Source organism: Geotrypetes seraphini, chromosome 4 (assembly GCF_902459505.1).
Source record: "Geotrypetes seraphini chromosome 4, aGeoSer1.1, whole genome shotgun sequence".
Taxonomy (NCBI): Eukaryota; Metazoa; Chordata; class Amphibia; order Gymnophiona; family Dermophiidae; genus Geotrypetes; species Geotrypetes seraphini.
In genome coordinates this window covers 142339289-142361351 of record NC_047087.1, presented here as the reverse complement: position 1 = coordinate 142361351, position 22063 = coordinate 142339289, and the positions used below count along the sequence as shown (strand labels likewise).

The 22063-nt window shown below is 44.1% G+C and overlaps 1 protein-coding gene across 2 annotated transcripts in view; it reads left to right on the top strand.

The window, feature by feature from the left end:
• ELMO3 (engulfment and cell motility 3) overlaps positions 1-22063 on the top strand; it is a 298038-nt gene that overhangs the window by 56918 nt on the left and 219057 nt on the right. For both annotated transcript variants that reach the window (XM_033940764.1, XM_033940765.1), the window contains 2 exons: positions 88-160; positions 19020-19070. In XM_033940764.1, coding sequence (XP_033796655.1) covers positions 88-160; positions 19020-19070 — 124 coding nt within the window. The remainder of the gene's footprint in view (positions 1-87; positions 161-19019; positions 19071-22063) is intronic.

The window sequence follows — 22063 nt, the reverse complement described above, 5'->3', positions numbered from 1 at the left end:
TGGAGAAGTGATCTTGCAGAGGTCTGTTCTTAGTGGATCTGGTAGAAGATGTTGGCATGGCTCTGACAGTTTCTTTAATTACTACAGATGGAATATCAATAACTCTGAACAATATGCTTTGCAGTATGTGGATGGACAGCAGACATACATCACAGAGACGGTGAGAACCACTTTGTGCTCTCTTCTTCATCTTTAAGTTTGTTATTCCTCTTCGTTGGCCTCCCCAGCCTTTTACATTCTTCCTATGCCACTTATGTGCTTGAGAGATACTGATCATGCAGATTTTATTTTCTTCCTTCCTAACAGTATTTGCTTCCATGCAGCCTAATGACAATTTCCTCAACTTTTGAAATTTAATATGGACAATTGCATAGCAATGCACATAAGGAAACATAATCCAAATTATAGTACACAATGCTGGGTTGTGTATTAAGCATCACTACCCTGTAAATAGATCCTGGCATCATTGTGGACAATATTTTGAAATCTTTTTTTCAGTGTGGTGCAGCTGTCTAAAAAGCAAATAAAATATTAGACAAGAAATGGATAATATTGCAGAAAATATCATAGTGCTTCTTTATCAATCCATGATACAACCACACCTTGAGTACTGTGTGCAGCCCTGGCTGCTGAGTATCAGAAACAGTATAGCAGAACAGAAAAATTATAGAGAAGGCAACCAAACTGATAAAGGGAATTGCAGCTTCTCTGTGGAAAAAAAGCTAAAGATAGGGTTTTGTTTTGTTTTTTTGTTTTTTTAGTTTGGAGGAGATGTGATAGGGGCATTGTGTACTAACACAGAATTCCAGTAGTTTGGCAGGCCATGGAATCCCTACTAATGGCCTGAAATTTACTACTTGCTGCTTTAGGTATGGATGTCAATGCTATTGTTGATATTGTTTTGGGATAGATTCCTTTTTCTAGACATGCATTTACTAGATTTGTCCTCCATAACAGAAAATTAGGAGGGGCATTGGTTAAAAGGTTACATGGGCATATATATCTAAGTGACAATGTTTTTTGGATATTCTCATCAGCCAGTTCGAGATCTCTAGTTGGCTGACAGAGGTGAATTTTAACCAGCATCTGTCAACTGGAATCCCTTTGTTCTTATTATCTTTGGCAGGATATAGATATATGCTATCATCCAGATCATGTGTGAATGATTTCCTCGTGGCTTTGAATTTTTCTTGAAAATAGTGTGCTAGGTTGTCTGTGTCGGGTTGTTAGGAAGTTGGTCCTTCTATTATATCTTTGGTGGAGATCAGTGAGTTGTATATGTTAAAGAGGCATTTAGAGGAATTTTTAGATTTGGTGATCAGGTTATCCTAGTATGATTGTTTTGCTTCAGTTACTGCAAGTTTGTATTGTTTTATTTCTTTCCTCCAGGTAATGTAGTGTCCTAGTTTTGTTCTTTTCTCTAGATCCTTTCTGCCCTCCTTACTTCTTTCCTCATAATGTTTAGCTGTTCTGAGAACCATGAGTTATTTTGCCTTTTCTGTTTTCTGGTTTTTATTGGTGCAATGAATCCATCACATCCTATCCTGGGGAGGCCATCTATGTGGTTTTCTTTCAAAAAGGAAACTCACAAGTGTGAAAATAACTTTAAATTCAAATCAGAAAAAAAAATCCAAGAAGGCCACAGGTGCTGATTTTGACTAAAAATAGCCCGGGAAAGCCACAAGAACCCTAAAAAAAATGGTGATTTTAGGATCTTAGGAGTGGAGAGGTAGCACATGCAGGGAAACCACCCATAAACCCCTTTTAAGACCCCCCTCCCAAAAAAAAGAAATTGCTGATTTAGGCTGTCAGTCTATACTCACAGAACCATGTGCTGACTGGAAAACACTGCAGGCAGAGCTGAAACAGCTCACAGGGAGATCCTCTGCCTCAAATTGCTGGAAAACTAAATTTGGTTTCTTCTGACTGCCCCTCTGGCCTGACATCCACGGCTGGGTACCTCCGCCATCCTCGGACACGCCACACAGAACGCCAGGCAGAGGAACGCAGTCTGACTCCGATCCCAGATGCATCTCTTTGGAACCATGCAGCCTGCGCGTGACCCACTAGTGGATGAACCTGGAGCCCCGATCTGATATACAGGCTGTCCAGGAGGCTTACTGCCAAGCAGGGTAACTCCAAGAAGCAGACTTTTTCCAAAGGTCTGTGATCTCCCGCAGTCAGAGCCATCCCCGCAGGGAGCTTCTGCGTAACGAGGGTGAAAACCGCGCACATAAAGACTGAAAATACACTAAATAAAACATGAGCAGAAAAAATAAGCTCCTACGGCCTGGCTTGTAGGAAGGACGACTGATGTTTCAGAACCAGTGTTGAAGTATGAGGGGGAAGGGTTTAAATCTCTGAAGTTTGAGGCTTCCTATAAGGCCTGGCGGGTAGACAGCAATAACCCACTGGTCCTGGAATAAAGTGTGGATTTACAAGAAAGAAGATTAGCAAAGGTAAGTACCAAATCTTTCATTAAACTCTGGAATTTGTTGCCAGAAAATGTGGTGAAATCAGTTAGCTTAGTGGGGTTTAAAAAAGGTTTAGATAATTTCCTAAAAGAGAAGTCCAAAGGCTTGAGATGGCTTGGGGAAATCTACTGCTTATTCCTAGGATAAGCAGCATAAAATTTGTTTCACTACTTGGGATCTAGGTACTTAGGACCTGGGTTGGCCACTGTTGGAAACAGGTTACTGGCTGGATTTGATAGGCCTTGGGTCTGTGCCATTATGGCAATTCTTATATTTTTACTGTACCAAAAAACTGAGTGACTCAGCAGTGAAACCATGAACTATTTTGAAAACCAGAGACACATTTAAAATCAATTCTTGCTCAAAGAGGCAATCAGTGAAGATTCCTTAAAATGAAGTAGTCAGAATGTAACTTTGAGCATCCAGCAATGGCATGGTTCTCAGGGTACATATTTGGCAGGGAAGAACAACTGTCTTGTTGACAGACTGAACAGGATAATGCAGCCACATAAGTGGTTTTTCAGCTGGACATAGCACAAAAGATCTTTTCAGAGAGGAACATAAGAACATAAGAACATAAGCAGTGCCTCCGCCGGGTCAGACCATAGGTCCATCATGCCCAGCAGTCCGCTCCCGCGGCGGCCCAAACAGATCACCTGTCTGAATCATCAGAAGGGGCCCCCTTGCCACCCTGGTTTCCCATTGAAGTCCTATCTTCCCATCGAAGTCCTAACCCTCCGGTTTTGCACATGCACGACCTGGTCGGGTTTCTATACTTATTTCCTGGATACTTCTCTCAGTATCCCACGATCCCTTTATCCCTCAGGAATCCGTCCAATCCCTGTTTGAATCCCTGTACCGTACTCTGCCCGACCACCTCCTCCGGCAGCGCATTCCAAGTGTCCACGACCCTCTGGGTGAAAAAAAACTTCCTTGCATTTGTTTTGAACCTATCTCCCTTCAGTTTCTCCGAGTGCCCCCTCGTACCTGTTGTCCCCTTCAGTCTGAAGAATCTGTCCCTATCCACCCTCTCTATGCCCCTCATGATCTTGAAGGTCTCTATCATATCTCCCCTGAGCCTCCTTTTTTCCAGGGAGAAGAGCCCCAGCTTATCCAACCTCTCGGCGTATGGGCAGTGTTCCAGCCCTCTTACCAGTTTCGTCGCTCTCCTCTGGACTCTCTCAAGCACCGCCATGTCCTTCTTGAGGTATGGCGACCAATACTGCACGCAGTATTCCAGATGCGGACGCACCATCGCTCGATACAATGGCATGATGACTTCCCGCGTCCTGGTTGTGATGCCCCTCTTTATGATGCCCAGCATCCTGTTGGCTTTTTTCGAGGCTGCTGCGCACTGTGCAGATGGCTTCAGTGATGCATCCACCAGCACACCCAAGTCTCTCTCAAGTCTGCTGTCTCCCAACAATGCCCCCCCCATTTTGTAGTTGAACAACGGGTTCTTTTTCCCTATATGCATGACCTTGCATTTTTCCACATTGAAGCGCATTTGCCATTTGTCTGCCCAGTCCTCCAGCTTCTCCAGGTCCCTTTGCAGGTCCTCACACTCCTCCCTGGACCTAACTCTGCCGCACAGTTTGGTATCATCTGCAAATTTTATGACCTCGCACTTTGCCTCTTTTTCCAGGTCATTGATAAATATGTTGAAGAGTAACGGCCCCAGCACCGATCCCTGTGGCACACCGCTTGTGACTCCCCGCCAGTCAGAATATTGGCCCTTTACTCCAACCCTCTGCAGTCTACCCGACAACCAGTGCTCGATCCATCTGTGCACATCTCCTCCCACCCCGTGGTTCCACAGCTTCCTAAGCAGTCTTTCATGTGGCACCTTGTCGAAAGCCTTTTGAAAATCGAGGTAAATGATGTCAATAGATTGCCTTGCTACTCATCTGAAAAACAAGATCCCTCAGTATTGCTCCAGAATAGGATCACACAACAGAGTAGCCTTGGATGCCATTCAAGTTCATCTTTATTTGATACTAGTCTTATAGCCCTTTACATTAACGGGTGCTAGAATATATGTGTGTGTGTCTTTCTTTCTTTCTTTCTCTCTCTCCTTAGCCGCTTTCTGTATTTCTATCTTTCTTTCTTTCTGTCTTTTTCTTTGGCTATCCACCACCACTACCCCTTCACTGCTCCCCTTATCCAGCATCAGCCCTTCTCCCTTTGTTTTACCTCCCTCCGTCCAGCAGCACCTCTTTTCTGCTCCCCCTGTCCAGCAGTAGGCCTCCCTTCCTTTTTCTCTCCCCCTGTCCATCAGCACCTCTTCCCCTGTCCAGCAGCACCTCTTTCCTGCTCTCTCTGTCCAGCAGTAGGCCTCCCTTCCTTTTTCTGACCCCCTGTCCATCAGCACCTCTTTCCTGCTCCCCCTGTCCAGCAGTAGGCCTCCCTTCCTTTTTCTGCCCCCCCTGCCCATCAGCACCTCTTCCACTGTCCAGCAGCACTCCTTACTTCCGTTTGCATCTGCCCTCCGCCACTGCCACCTCAAGCTGCCACTTCCTGCAGGCGCCGACAGCCGCCTTGCGCACCTGAAGCCGACAGCCACCTCGATAACGTTTCCACCATCCCTGCCACCGCCGCTGCTTGAGAGGCCCGTGAGACCGAAGGTGGTCAGCGTGTCTGGGACTCGGGAGGAGGAGTTCTGGTGTCATGCATGCGCACTCCTGCCAATCACGGACCTACAGATCAGGGATTAGGGAACACGCGGTAAGAGTGCGCATGCGCGCTTAGCATTTTATTATTATAGATACTGCCAAAGGGAGCATACCAACATAGCGGGGGGAAGGGACTTCTGTGTGCATTTCTTTTAGTACCTCTCATAGCAAAAATTCTCTTGAAACTTAAGCAGAACTGGGAAACCATGATCTTCATCGCCCCTTATTGGCCAAGTCAGACTTGGTTCCCTCTGCTTCTAGAGTTAGCCTTCAGAGACCGATGGAAACTGTTTTCTGACTCTCATTACTGAGAACAAGGGGTCACTTCTGTATCCCAACTGTCAATCTCTAGCTTCACAGCTTGGATGTTCAGAGGATAGCAGTTGACTCTACAACTGCATGAGAGTGTCTCTTGTGTTCTGCTTGCTTCTAGGAAAGATTCCACTAAGTAGTCATATAATTTTAAACAGAGGAGGTTTGCCATCTGGTGTGAGCAAGGCCCTAGATCCTCTCTCATGTTCTACGCAAAAACTGCTTGAATATCTTCTATACATTTCTGTCTGGCCTCAAACCCAAATCTATAAGGGTTAACTTAATGAAACTTGTACTGACCATCATCATGTAGAGGGTAAGCCAATTTCTGTACATCCTCTAGTTTGCTTTATGAAGGGTTTGCTTTTGCTAAAAGCGCCCCTTGGTGTCATGGAATCTCTGTTGTACTCACCCAGCTGATGAAAGCTCATGGAAGGTCTTGTTTTTGGTGGCGGTCACTTCAGTCCACCAGAGTCAATGAGCTCCAGGCCCTAGTAACTGATCAACCAAACACAAGGTTTCATCATAACAAGAGTAGGTCTTCACAAGCATCCAATGTTCCTTCCTAAGGTAGTGTCATAATTCCACTTTAACCAGTCAGTCATTCTGCTAATATTTTTCCTACAACCTAATGCCCATCCTGGTGAAAGTTTACTGCACACTTTGGATTGCAAGAGAACCGTGGCCTTCTATTTGTAGTGGATTAAAGCCCATAGACAATCCACCCAGCTTTTTATTTCTTTTGGTCCTAACAGGATGGCTGTGTCCATTGGTAAATAAACTTTGTCCAGTTGATTAGTGAATTACATCTCCTTCACTTATGTCCAGGCTGGTATGACACTATGGGTTCATGCTATGGTTCAGAATGCCATGGCTGAATTGGTAGCCCATCTGAGGTCAGCCTTTGTAGAGATTTGTAAAGCTGCAATGTAGTCATCTGTTCACACATTCCCATCTCACTACTGTCTTGAGCAATATTCCCTATATTATAGCTAGTTTGGTCAGACAATCCTTCAGCATTTATTTGATGTCTAGAATTCAATTCACAGGTGAGGCATGAGTGGGTCCCACACTTAAGCAAGAGGTTTATAAAATAAGATATGCACATAATGTTGCCCACCAGGCCTCTGGTCAGGACAGGAGAGGGCGCTGGTGAGAACTAGACTCGGGCCCTGACGTGTTCCCCTGGAACTAGGGTAACCCTTAGGAGTAAGCACTGGCCCGCAAGCTTGCCCAGGACCAGTCGGTATACTGGCTTTAGTAGCCAAAAATCACCACCATACAAAACAATCAGTTTAAAGGAAAAATAGTTTTTATTCAAACCTTTTACTGGGCTCAAGTCAGAATGGCCAGGCTGGCAATTATAAAACACAAAGAAAATCCAAGCCACAACTTTCATGAAAAAATACTTTTCAAACAGGAATAGTTTGCTAAGACAGTTCTTTCTACAGACTAGCAATGTATATATTCAACTAGAGAGAAGGCGCACATTAAACTTTACCAGTGAGTTGTAATTGTTTACACTGCAGGTGATCTCTGAGGTTTAATCAGGCCTTGTGATGGCTTTATGCTGGTAAGTACTTCAAAACAGGTTGTTGTCCCTTTTCTCCTTGTTGAAGAGGTGAATGTCCACAAAGTCAGGGAAAATCTTGACCTCCTCTGGCCCACAAATGGTGTCCATTGCTTCCCAACCTGGTTGTTCCCTAGAGGTTGGAGTGAAGCCAGTTCCTCCTCACACATTTCCACCTCTTGGCTCAACCATGGCTCAGCAAGGCACTGCTTTGTTCCCTTGGTCCCAGCTTCCACCAGCTCCTTCTCCTGCTGCTTCCACTGCTGCTCCTGAGGCTGTTTCACCTGCTCCCTCCTCTGCTTTCCAAGCCCTGCATTTTATGCTTGGGATAGCCACGCCCACTGTACCTGGAGTGGGGGAGGGGATCAGGCTCTCTAAGCTGTAGAGCCTGGCTCTCTCCATACTGTTTTCTAAGGGACTGTCTTAAAATAACAGGCTTCTCTTTAAAAGCAGTAAACCTTTTGGGCTCAGAAATAAACCTCTCCTGAGGTGTCCTTTGTTTGTGGCTGGGTAACTAGTCCCTGACTTGCTCAGCTTCACAGCCTGGGGAGTAGCCAGCTAACTCCTGACTATGGCTACCGACTTGGTCAGCTATTCTGGTAAGGAAATGTAAGTTCCTAATGCTGCATTCTCATGGGAGTAAGCCAGCACTGGTGCTGGGTTGGTCATAATAAGTGGCAACATATAGCCATGTGTATTTATGCTTGTCATAGACCAGGCATAAGTGCTTGCCCATAGATGTTGGCATATAAAGTGTTGGGAAGTAGAACCTTATATTTTAAGTGAATTGCTGTTTATATTATTATCTTTCCCACTGCTGTCATACTTTTACTTATGCTGGTAGTGATTTCCTGAACTAATATGTCACCCCCAACACTTTAGTTTAAACACATATGAATATATTGTCTGAATTTGTCACTGAAGATCCTCTTTCCTGCCACAGAAAGATGTAGCCAGTGAGTGTACATGTGCTAGATCAGTGTTCTTCAACCTTTTTACACCCGTGGACCGGCAGAAATAAAAGAATTATTTTGTGGACTGGCAAACTACTAGGACTAAAATTTAAAAATCCCGTTTACACCCCATCTCCGCGAGCTCGGTCCCCGCAAACCATCTGATCCCATCTGCACAAGCCGCAATTATGATTTTATATTGAACGTATTTTATTAAAGTATAAAAAGAAACAATATTCTGAACAATTGTGATTTTATAAATACAAATATACAGAGTACGGACCAACAAAACCCCTGTCTCCCCTCCCCTTCACATATATCCCCTCTACTATCAAGAAAACCGAACAAGCCAAGTTATTATAGAATGCTACATAGAAATATCATGCTAACAGAATACTGCAGTCCCCAGTTATGTCTCTAGCAGGATATATATTTCAAATCTGATATATTCTAATGACAAAATAGAAATAAAATTATTTTTTTCTACCTTTGGTTGTCTCTGGTTTCTGCTTTCATCTTCTTTTCACTCTTTTCCTTCCAGCATCTGCCCGTTCCATCCAATGTCTGGCCTCTCCCCCTTCCATATGTATCTGACTTCTTTCTATGCCCCTCTCCCCTTTCCATCCAGCCTGTGCCTCCTCTCTCCTTTTTACATCATTCATTCCAGCTTCACTGCCTTCTTCAATTTTATCTCTCCTACACCAAATCTAGCATCTTTATCCCTCTCTCATTTCTCTGCTGACCCCCTTTCCAACATCAATGTCTCTCTACTTTCTCATTCCTCTCTCTCCCCTTTCCCTCATCTGATCTCTCCATTCCACCCTGACCCCCTTCCCCTCCTGTAATCTTCCTGCCAGCTGTTTCCTTCCTTTTTTCTTTCTCCCTTCACTCCTTCCTTTTTTTCCTTCTCCCTCACCTCCCTCTATCCAACATTAACTCTCTTCCCATCCCTTTCCCTCCTCCCCTCCCAGCAGCATCTCTCCTTCTTCTCCCTTCCCTCCTCCCTCTATCCAACATTAACTCTCTTCCCATCCCTTTCCCTCCTCCCCTCCCAGCAGCATCTCTCCTTCTTCTCTCTTCCCTCCTCCCTCTATCCAACATTAACTCTCTTCCCATCCCTTTCCCTCCTCCCCTTCCAGCAGCATCTCTCCTTCTCCCTTCCCTCCTCCCTCTATCCAACATTAACTCTCTTCCCATCCCTTTCCCTCCTCCTCTCCCAGCAGCATCTCTCCTTCTAACTCTCTCCAAGTCCAGTAACAGCTCTCTCTTTATCCAGCAGCTTCCCTGCCTCCTACAGTGGCTGTCTCCCCTTCCTACTTGCCTGCAGGAAGTTGCCGGTAAATCACTGCCCTGGCAAATAGGAGAGCTGGTGGGAGGGAAGACAGCCACTGTGAAGGCTCCCCAGGATCTTGCTCGCACACGCTGACCATCTCCCTCCACCTGCACCTGAATCTGCAGCTCTCTCTGTTCTAATCGCAACTTCCCCGCGGCCCTCTTCAGCAACTCGGCAGGGGCGGCAATCAAGAGAGGCTGCTGACGTCGGGACCTTCACTCTCTGATTCCCGCCTATTTTGTTTCAACTTCCTGTTTCCGAACAGGCGAGACTCACAGAGGGAAGGCCCCGACGTCGGCAGCTTGTCTTGATCACCTGAGGCTGGGAGGAACATTAGTCAGCAGGAACCGCAGTCGGGAGGAACTGCAGTCGGCAGGAAATTTAACTGCCGACTTGATCTCGCCGGCCCTGCGCAGACCGGCAGAAATTTTCTGTGGACCGGCGGTTGAAGAACTGTGTGCTAGATAGTAAATAACAGAATATTGTTACCAGTCTCCTGTGGCTCATCATACCAGCAATCAGTGGCGTATCTAGCATATGTGACACCCGGGACCCATCATTTTTTGACACCCCCTACCCCATCTATATGAAAAATGATTTTTAGTAACAATCCACACATCACACAAGAGTATACCTAGGAAAAGGCAGCATCTTACATACTGCAGTGAGCAGTACAAGGTCCAATCCAGGTCCCTAGTACTTGGCCAAAACCCAAGGAGTAGCAACATTCCATGCTACCGATCCAGGGCAAGCAGTAACTTCCCCCATGTCTTTCTCATAGCAGACCATGGACTGGTAACTGTAATTTGGCTTATTCTTCCCAATGTGCATCACTTAGCATTTGTCCACAATAGTGAGACAAAGATTTCCCCACACTAAATAAAGAAAGGCTGCACATTAGGTGCTAACTGAAAGACGTCACCAACAGGGTTTTTTTTCCAGCCACCTGCCCTGCATTGGTCGTCTAGACCTCACGGATTGCCTGCCTCCCACTGTCTGATCACCTCTCCAGAAAGTCTTGCTGACAGACAGTAAACCATTTGTGTTATCGCTAATGGGTGATATTTGTAACCTGACTTTAGGCTTAGTGAGGGCTGATGTTTGTTTTCCTTAACCACTTGACTGATAAAAATATGTGCCTTTCGTTCTCTCAAGCTGTATAACCTTGTATATAATTCAGAGTCATGTTTACGTTAGACTGTACTTTAAATAAAAGCCTTTATTTTTATAATAGGCTGGGTTCATTGCTTGACAGTATTGGACTATGTAGGGTTAGAACTTAGATCTTTGGGGAATATAAACAGTTCAGAGTTCTATATATAATAGCAGTACGCATATATTTTGTTCCCTGTGCACTAGTTCTCTTAGAGACCAGGAGCTCTGTGAGCATTGACTGCACAAGTGACCCCTTATCAATACCCTTACAAGCCCATCATTATAGCCTTTTGTTTTTCCCTATATTGCTTCAATGCCCCATCCTCCAATGTATCTAAAACCTTCATGACACTAGATATTTTTTAGCCACCAGAGATGAGGATGCAGTAGAATTGCATGGCATAAATTGAGGCCACAGGGTGGTAGACTTAAGAGTAACATCAGAAAATACTTTTTCATAGAGGGTGATGAATACCTACAATACCAGCCTGGTGAAGATGGTAGAAACAAAAATATATGGGATAATCACAGAATATCCCTATATAGAAAGAGGTTGGAATTTTAAAAAAAAAACCCTCAAATGACTTTCACAATTCAGACTACAATTCAAACTCCTCTTACTGGCCCACAAATGCACTCACTCAGTTGCCCCTCATTATCTCTCTTCACTTATCTCCCCCTATGATTCCTCCCCCCATGAGCTCTGCTCAGCTGGTTAGTCCCTCCTATCTGTGCCCTTCTCTTCAACCGCCAGCTTTAGACTCCGTTCCTTCTGCCTTGATGCACCATATGCCATATACCAGTATTGGACTATGTAGGGTTAGAACTTAGATCTTTGAGGAATGTAAACAGTTCAAAGTTCTACATAAAATAGTATTATGCATATATTTTGTTCCCTGTGCACTAGTTCTCTTGGAGATCATTAAATATAAATTGTTATATATAGAACTTTATGCAGCAGGCACTCTTGACCAGCTGCAGGAGACCGCTCAACATATGCTAGCAGATTTTGAAAATAAAATAAATAGTATCATATATAAAGGAGGTACATCAATTGATTGAAATCAAATCCGGGTGTTTCAACAGAGATTCCCATGTGTCATTTACTAAATAAAGAGAACAATCAATTTATCATTGACAAACCAGTCGGCATCATCTTGCCGGTGATCAGTATTAATGATAAGAGAAAACTTATACAGCAATATTGAGAGATTACAAATGGAAGAAATTAGCAAACCCAAGAAATGGAATACCATAATTATACTCAAAAGAGGACAAAATTTTGAAGTGAAGAATATAGTCATAATTAAGAGTACGGTTCATCGCTGAAAAACAAAAGATTCACTGGAGCCAACACAGGCTTTATAGAAGAGAACCCCCCCTTCCCCCCCGGTATGACTGCAAATAGCCATGTGGTGGACATCTTTCTTCAGAAAGAAAAGAGTATCACCAGTGTTTTAAGAGGTAGACATTCCTTGTGACTGAACTTGATCTTGAAATTTTTGCAGCTGCTCCAGAGAATCAAAATTATGAGTTGAATTATGCAAAGTCACAGTCATTGTTGCTGGGTATTGAAGACCATATCTTGCTCCCATTGATTTTGTGCCGTGGTCTTCGACAAGTCTGGAACAATAAGCAGATGTTTTTCAGCATATTTTAGGTTCGGATTGCTTTTGGCAGCCATCAAGATTTGGATAGTTTGAGAATACCGGAGAAGTTTTGCCCAATTGTTCTGGGATGAATCAGGCCAGGCTTCAGATGTGAGGGAGTTCTATGGGCCCTTTCAAACTGAAATAGGAGATCCGAGGTGAAATTGAGGAGGGTTGGAAGCTTCTCCGTAAGAAATTTTGTAAGATCAGTTCCTTCAGCGCCCTCTGCCAGACTTATAATCCTGATGTTTTTCTTTGATTTCTATTTGAAAGGTCTTCAATTTCAGTTGTGTCTGCTCTTCAAAATGCACCATAGAGAGCGCAGCAGTATCTGCTCTGACCTCCAGAGCTTCAATTCTCGATTGGCATGCTTGAAAAGAGTCAGTCAGTGAAATCATATCTTGTTTAAGCTTGCATGTAATATCATAATGTTTGGTAATAAGGTCTTTGAGAGCCCTTATTTCGTTGATTACTACCTCCGATTGAGTAGCAAGATGCTTGCTGGTCAACGGCTTTTCTGGCGATGGTGGATCATGTTTCTGACACTTAGAACCCATACAGAGAATTCTAGAAATCATAAATGTGCTCAGTATGTTTTTTTAGCATTTGGGGAGGAGGGAAGGCTTTATGCATCCATCTTGGTTCTCAGCTCAACAGCGCCCTCATAAAGGAATTTCTATTCATAAAGGTTCCACACTACTATCTGTTTCACGTATAATGTTTAGTTTGTTTGACTCAATTCCCTCTTCTACACCCTTTCATAGAAGAACAAGCTGCTCTATCCCCTGCTCAATCCGGCTTCCGAACAGGCCACAGCACAGAGTCAGTACTCCTAGATATCATCGATGACAGCTGGTCAATACTCGACAAAGGCAGCGATGCCCTACTAGTCCTACTTGACCTCAGTGCTGCCTTTGACACGGTCGACCACCACCTCCTCATATCCAGACTCTATGACCTTGGAATCAAGGACTCTGCCCTCCAATGGTTCACCTCTTTCCTCCACCAAAGGACCCAAACTGTCCTACTAGGGACGCACAAATCTAATCCCAAGCCTATCAAATATGGCGTTCCCCAAGGCACCCTTCTATCCCCCCTCCTATTCAACCTCTACATCAGACCTGTCATTGATATAGCGCAAAAGTACAACATTAAAATCCACTCCTATGCTGATGACATCCAGCTGCTCCTCCCACTAGGCGAAAACCGATCGTCCCAAATTGCTAACCTCCAACACTGCCTCTCTGACATGAAAACCTGGATGACAAACAACAAACTACAACTGAACGCCTCTAAGACCGAACTCTTATGGATCAGGAACAAAAACACCAAATACACAGGCCCAACACTATCATGGGACTCCACTCTACTAACGGCAACAGATCAAGTACGCAGCCTAGGAGTAACCTTAGACGAACACCTATCCCTATCCACCCAAATAGTCTCTACCTCCTACTACCTCCGCCAACTGAGAAGGATCAAATCCTACATCTCCACACCTGACCTAGCCCAACTCCTCTATGCATATGTCCTCTCTAGAATGGATTACTGCAACTCCCTATTTAATGAAATAACCAAAAAAGATCTCAAGCGCCTCCAACGGGTCCAAAATGCAGCTATCCGCCTCCTACACAGCCTCAACTACCATGATCCCATCTCCCCAGCACTCAGCGCTGAACACTGGCTCCCAATTAGCCAACGCTGTGCATTCAAGGCCCTGGCAATAGCACACAAAAGAATTTATGCCACCATCCCCTCCTGCATAAAATCCAAGCTACCCATCTACATCCCCACCCGCACCCTCCGCTCAGAAACAGAGATACGCCTATGCATTCCCCCCAGAAGGTCCCTCCTCTCAGAAACGCTCGCAAACACTCCTACAACCACTTCATTCCCCAACTCTGGAACCAACTCCCCCCTCAACTCAGACTACAGAACTCACTAATGACATTCTGGAAAATGGTAAAGACCCTCCTCTTCAACTTAAGGTCACCCTCAGTCTACACCCATCCCCTTAAACCCCACCTCTACCCTTCTTTCTCCATTCTAATCTTCTACCTAAATTTCTGTATAGTCCACTCTCAGCCTATACTCAAATAACTTGTATCTAAACTAAACTACTTATATTTGAACTACTGTTCTTAATTTGCTGCATAGTCTCTATATTTAAACTGCTGCACAGTCACGTATGTCCAAGTATTTAAATCTACTGTATAATCTAGTATGTCCAATTCACTCCATTGTGAATGTTTACTTGTAAACCGTTCTGAGCTATTGGGAGGACGGGATAAAAATCTAAATAAAAAATAAATAAACATATAGTGAAACCCCTTCCAATTTTATCTGCTCTATCATTGTGATATTATTTGTACACTGATAACACAGTATCTCATTGATAGTCCTTCCACCAAGTCTGTGAGATGCCTATTGTATCTACCTCTTTCATTTAGCACTATATACTCTAACTCTCCCATTTACATATATGCAGATGATATTACTATTTTGCTACCCTGTAGGGCTATTTCGAATGAACTAATCACTCAGATTTCTAATGTTTTGGAAAAGGTAGAATTATGGATGATGCAGTTCAGGTTGAAGCTTAATCCTGAAAAAACTAAGATTTTTTTAGCTAGCCCTAATGAAAAAATTCAGGAAACAATGATTCAATTTAATGGTCAAAGCTTTGAGATAACATCAAATCTAAATATTCTGGGAATAACTTTGGATCGTAGTTTAACTTTCAGGAAGCATACAGACCTGTTAGTTAAAAAAAGTTATGCACTACTGTGGAAATTGAGGACTATCAAGAAGTACTTTGACATGGAGTCTTTTCGGTTGCTAGTCCAGTCCACAGTATTGTCTACCTTGGACTATTGTAATATTGTTTACTTAGGATTACCAAGAAAGATATTATTAAGACTTCGATTGGTTCAGAATGCTGCAGTTCGCCTGATCTTTGGCCTTAAAAAATATGGTCATGTAAGCCCTTTTTATGCTAGACTGCATTGGCTTTTGGGGCAAGAGTGTTTTTTAAGTTTGGGTAAATCTGTTATAAGGCTTTTTTTGGATTGCTACCCTCTTATCTGGTACCTTATTTGAAATTGTTTAATTCAAAAAAACATACCAGAAATTCGGGTATGTTTATCTTCTCTACCCCAAGGGCTTGTCGTTATAGAACTTTTTTTGACAGGACATTAGAATATCAAGCAGGAAAAATGAATTCCTGGATAAATCCGTTGATTGTCCAAGGTATTCCTACCCTATATTTAGGAAATTATTAAAAAATAATTTATTTGATAAACAAGATTGTTGATTTTTACTAAGCCTATGTTTATATGGGTATTTTTATCAGGTTACGTTTTTTCCAACTTTCTTTTTAATTAAGTTGTATTTAATTGAGGTATTAAAAGCTGTGTGTTTGAAATTGTATTTTAACTATGTTGTATTAATTTGTTCATTAGATGCAATTGTGCATGAGATTGTATTTATTAATTGTAATGTTTTAATTTTTTCTGTTGTGAACCACCTAGAACTGCTGGTACAAGAAAATAAATTATTATTATTATTATTCACGCTTCTAGCATTTGTATTCAGACACTTCAAATTGTGTTTTTTCCCTGTATCTGCAGGCTGCTTAGAAGTTCAAGGGAATAATGTTCATCCTTTACTCTGCTCTCCCTTTGAACCAGGGGTGTCAAACTCAGGGCCGTGGATCAAATTTGGCCCGCAGGGCAATTAGATTTGGTCCTCCCTCCATCCCAGCTTCCTGGTCTCACCTTCAAAGCAGCCTGCAGAGGATCGCCGGTCGGCTATAGCGAACCTAGCAGGCTGCTGTCAGTCTCCACAGCACGTTCCCTCTGCCGTGGTCCCATACGTCAGAGGAGGGGCAGGACCGAGGCAGTCTTCTAGGTTCACTACAGCACCAGCGATACTCTGCAGGCTACTTTGAAGGTGAGACCGGGAAGCTGGAGGACGCTAGAAAGAAGGTGGGTCCTGGTGTAAAGAAGGGGGAAAACATGCAGGCCTTTGGGGGAGGGGGACAGCAGCAGGCCCTGGCGTAGAAGTACAGGGAGAGAGGGAAGGAGAGGCTCAAAGAGACATGCATATGCCGGACTGAGGGGGGAGGGGAAGAAATAACAGAGGAGAGGGAGAGAGATGGATGGACAATGAGATGGAGGGAAGGAAGGAACAGAAAGAGAGAGAAGTTGGACATAAGGGATGGTGTGGTGGGAAGGATAGAGATGCTGGATAGGAGGGTAGTTGGGAAGACAACTGGTCAGTAGAGGTAAGAAAATGATGGCTGGATAGAGCTGAGGTACTAGGAATGGATAAGGGATCTGCCTAGGAATGGATAAGGGATAAGAGGTGAGAGAAAAATAGATGAGATGCAAAATAATGAGAGGTATGTAGTGGTGAAGAAGAAAAAGAAATAGAGAGAAGAGACATGAAAGGGAGAACATAAGAACTGCCTTCTCCGGATCAGACCCATGGTCCATCGAGTCCGGCGATCCGCACACGCGGAGGCCCAGTCAGGGCCAGGGAGACGGGAGAGCTGGGGAAAGGAGAGACCTAGAAATAAAAATGGGGAAAGGAGCCAGGAGAAGTCAGATGATGAAAAAAAGCATTAGAGAGAACAATATTTCATGGGGAATAAGCAAAAGCTGGAAAGTATTTGATTGCGACTTTGTATTACCCTTATATACTCGAATATAAGTTGATCCGAATATAAGTCGAGACCCCCTTTCCCCCCCAAAAGGAGGAAAAATGGTTGACTCGAATATGTCGGACGGCTTAATAATCAAGTGCCCTGCCCTGTCAGGCTCTGCACACAGCCCCCTCCCTACCAAGCTCTGCACCCAGTCCCCTTCCTTCCTTCCCTCCCTCCCCGTTCAGGCTCTGCACCCAGCACCCTTCCTTCCCTCCCTTCCCTGTCGACTGGAAGCAAAGATATGACATGGAACTAATCACATTGAAGTTTAGCCTGTTTATGTGCATTTGGTTTGTGTTGAAAAACTTGGTGCATCCTTTAAATATTTGCACGTTTACCCTTTAAGTCACTAGAATTAATCTCAATTAAGTGTATCTCTTTTGCTTCTGTAATGCTATATACTGTCAGGCTCTGCACCCAGCACCCTTCCTTCCCCCATCAGACTTTGCACCCTCCCTCCCTCCCCTGTCATGCTCTGCACCTTGTCCCCCCTGCAATAATTCTGGGAGGGAGTGTTGGCTCAAATATATACCGGGACCCCCATTTTTGGGCCAATTTTTTGGTCCCAAAATCCCAGTTTATATTCGAGTATATCTTATAGTAATATCAAAGAAAAAAGATGATTCAATTTAAGCATGAATTTGTATAATGAGTGTAACTGTTGGACAGACTGGATGGCAGACTTAGCTGGTGCGAATGACGTCCGTGCTGCACCATATTGCATTCCAGCTGATTACACTTCTCCCTCCAGATTCGTGGGGGATAGGGGCAGAGCCGGACCGCGAATGGTGAAAAACTGCGAATATCCGGTTCTGACCCACCCCGCCTCCCTCCCGCCTTCCCGGCCTTACCTGGTGGTCTAGCGGGCTTTTGGGGCAGGAGCGATCTTCCTACGCTCCTGCCCCGTGCAGATTACCATTAGGAAATGGCTGCTGTAAGTTCCCGTAGTTTCTCGAGACTACGACGAGAACTCCCTACAGTTATTTCTAATGGCGTTCTGCACGGGGCAGGAGTGTAGGAAGATCGCTCCTGCCCCGAAAGCCCACTAGACCACCAGGTAAGGCCGGGATGCCGGGGGTAAGACTTAACGATGGGGTTTTTTTTCTTTTTCCGCCCTCCCCAAAAAATCACGAATATGTGACCGTGATTGCCGAAACCGCGAATGGGGAGGGGGAAGTGTACTCTCTGGAAACACCTTTGCTATGTTCTCTTCTCATTCTCTTCAATATAGCAAAGGTGTTTCCAGAGAGTAATTAGCTGGAATGCAATATGGTGCGGCACTGACATCATAAGCACCAGCGACGTAGTTTCAAAACTGCATTTGAAGGTTGGCTGCCTTCGGAATTTTTTTACCAACTGCATAAATCAATGCATAATAGTGCCTTTTTGATGTTCTTTTAAATTGTGCAACAGTTTACTTATCAACAATAAGGCTCCTGAAGCAGGCCGGATAGGCTGAAACACCGTTACATTAACAAAAGTAGTGTTTTGAAATAAACAGCAGCATTGTGATCTTGGACATCTCCACTGTTTGTTTGGTGGTAAGAACATAGATGCTAATTTTAATTTTTTTAAATTGCCACATGCTAATTGTAACAGTACATGGCCATTAATATAAAAAAAATAGAGAAAGGTCATTTTTACAGCTGCAGGAAAAATCTGTGCAAGGGTGCCCAAAAGCCACTTTGTACCGCAATTTATAGGTCCTTTTACTAAGGTGCGCTAACTGATTTAGCGTGCGCTAAATGCTAATAAGTGCATGTTAGTCTATGGACGTGTTAGCATTTAGTGCTCGCTAATTCGATTAGCATGCGCTAAATCAGTTTGTGTGCGCTAAATCGATTATCGCACCATAATAAAAGAGGGGGTTAGTAAAAGGTCCCTTTAAACTGTAAGCCCTTTTGGAGTAGGAAAATACTTTTTGTATCTGAATGTAATGCATATTGAGCTTCTACTAAAAAAAATTGGGAGTTAAATGTAAATAGACCAAAAGGGGGATTTTCATTCCTGAAGAAATAAAGGCTGATGTCAAAATTTCCTAGGTTAATTTGTAACACACAAAAGAAAAACATCAGCCCTTAAGAGAGTTACAGCAACTGAGTCCTTCCTGATAAATATTACCCAAGAAATTCTTTAAATGCAATGGGTCATATTTTTCATTTTTGCTTTTACTCCTTTTTTTTTTATTTATAGAACCGTATGGAAATTAAGAATGGCAGCATTCTGCGACTGACCACTGCTCCGGTATATAATTCTTTTAGCTTTTCACTCTGTTTCCTTTTATCCTTATTCTCTCCAGCTTTTTGTCTTCTTATTCTCACTCTTCTTTTCCAAGCTGTTCAGTGCTAGCCCAGCTTGGAATGGCATCATTACTGTGTTGGTAGGACGATTACGTTTTGCATGTGTCCAGATCTCGAAGGGCCCAATATTCAGCCTGCAGTAAGCTGCTGACATCTGTAGGCTGAATTAAGTCTAGGTATTCAATGCTAGTTTATGTCAAAGCATTGACTATCTGGTCAGAGCCATTACCTGGAAGTTAACCAGGCACTGACTTATATTTAGACCAGCTCTCAGTTAACTTGGTGAATAAAGATAGGACTGCTTCTTTGCTGTTATAACTTTATGCTCTTATTTAATTGGTTAGTGGACTGAATATCACAGTTAACTAATTAAGTGTCAGTTATGTTCACAGAGCACCCAGGCACTAATAGACAGTGCTGCAGTGGTAAAAGCCAATATTTTGTAGAGCTGCCCAGTTAAGTGCTGCTGAATATTGACAGCTAGCCTGGTTAGTGTGATTTGAGCAGGCAGAAGTGTCTAGGCCCACTTAAACCATGCATTATATTGATCCAGAAATAATCTCTGGGGTCCCTGCTAATCCCACTGAAACCAGGTGCTTCATTATGACTTTAGTGTGAGTTGTGAGAAAGGCATCAGTTTGCATGCATGAAATATACTGACTCATAAGCTTATAGGAAGGCTGTGGCTCACCTATAGGAACATGAGAATATATCAGATTACGTATAACATTGTATGAATGCAGTTTGGGGGATCTCTGACTTCTCATCTTTCTTAGTATTTCCATGATCTCTTCTGGAATTCTCACATGTTTTCCCTTCCATTGTTTCTGTCTTCTTTTGTCTTTACAAATGCAATGCAGCATACAGTACTTTATATATTAACCATGATTTATAGTGCAATAGGTGTGTCATTCTGGATGGACGGGTAACCTCCCCATGCTCACAAGCCGTGCAGAAGGAATCCATTCCAGCTTTTCAACACCTCCTCCTTCACCAGAGGGCTCTGCTGCCACAATCTCTGTTTATTTTATTTTTTTCAGGTTTTTGGCGGCTTTCATTGCTCAGATTTCCCCATTTTGAGGGTCAAGCTCTGCCTGCATGGAGGAGAAATAAACTGAAGTCTGCATCTGACAGGTCAATTCCTCTGTGATACCTGGTAGCCAGCTTGAAGAAACTTTTGTGGAGCTCAGGGTCCGGACCCCTAGTAGCTTTGCTCACCTACTGGGTCACAAGCACTTGAGCCTCCCCCTTTTCATGTGCGTGGCTCTGCAGGCATTAAAGGATCAATCAAACTTTAGTCTGATGGGCAGCCCAAAGATTTCAGTATTGAAGGAACAGTTTCATTGAGGCAGTGATATCTTCTTTAAGAGCTGAGGCAGGCCGCAGCACATCTCTAGCAAAGATCATAGTGAGTAAAGCTGTTACAGCCTATTAGGAAAATGGGGAGGGGGTGTTTTTAAAAAACTGTTTTTATAGGTTTCTGCCCCTTCCTATACTGTTCACCACCTCTAAAATCCCTTTTTCAGTGTTTTTTATTTTTAGTTAAGGCGTTTTGGAGCTGTATTTTGGTGCCAAAACACTACTGCAGAGGTCATCTTGGATTTCATGTTTTAAAAATCCTTCAAAACACCTTGTTTTACCTCAAGAACTGGCAGGGATGGAGTCTTCAGGCTCCTTTACCCTTAATTCATGCCAGTACCACGTGCCACACAGTGCATGAAGGGGGACAGGCGCATCTGGCTTAGCCTCCTCTTTGCTCTCTAGGATTGAGGAATGGTTGAGGGGGGAGGAGTCTGTCAGCTGGGAGTAAATCCCTTCCAGAGCCTCGCAATGGTGGTCTATCTAAGCACTGGTGCATGGAGGCTGCAGAGCCCAAGAGACACAAGTTGGAGTCATCTAAAGGGAACTCCACATTGCCTAATACAGCATTTTCTCCTGAATTTGTCAATGAGATCCCCAGAGGAGGTCTGGCCATAGGCGTTGGAACAGGGGGGGGAGGCACAGGGGCCTGGCCTCCCCCCAAATTCCCGATGATTCGGTTTCCCACGCTTACCTCCTCTTTCTTCTTTCCTGCTCGCCCAACCGCTCCACCATCGCTATTATTTTAAAGGCAGCTGCAGCGCAGCATTCACTAGATGAGATTTCTTTCGTCGGCCTGCCCCAGAATTCTTGGTTCAGCAGCAACTTCCTGTTCCTGCCTAGGCAGGGGCTGCTGAATCAAGAGTTCCGGGGCAGGCCGACAGCAGAAGTCTCATCTGGTGGACTCTGCCTTTAAAATAATAGTGACTCCGCATGATATCACGGAGGGGAAGTGTGAGGTACTGGTTGGTGGTGGAGCTGCAGAGCTGGTGTGGGGATGGGGAAGTCTGTAGCTGCAGGGCCGGTGTTAGGAGGGGGGGTGCGCAGGGCAGGATTAATTCTTTGAGGGCCTCTAGGCACACAAGTACACTGGCACTGGGCCCCCCTTGGTCTGCCCCACCCACACCCCGCCCCCATTTATCTATTTTCTTATTTACTTCTTTATTTCCACTTATATTTCTTTTTTAAAATTCAAAACAAAGATTATCCCAGGACAAGCAGGAAGGTATTCTCACTAATGGGTGACGTGATCCAACGGAGCCCCGATGCGGTGCTTCTTTGAAAAAAACTCGAAGTTTCGAGTCGCCCACACCGCGCATGCGCGAGTGCCTTCCCGCCCGATGTACCGGGCATGTCTCCTCAGTTCTTACTTTTCCACGGAGCCGAGAAGTCCGTCTTCGACTCTCTGCGCAAAGTTCCTTCACTTGTGCCTTCTAAGTCCGCGGTTTTGATTTTAATTGATCGTAATCACTGATTTTCATCGTGTTTTATTGTTTTTTAAAAAAAAAAATTTCTTCGTACCGTTCGACCGGGCAGGCCACGTGGTCGCAGCCCCGTGGCTTCGATCTTGCGGCGGAG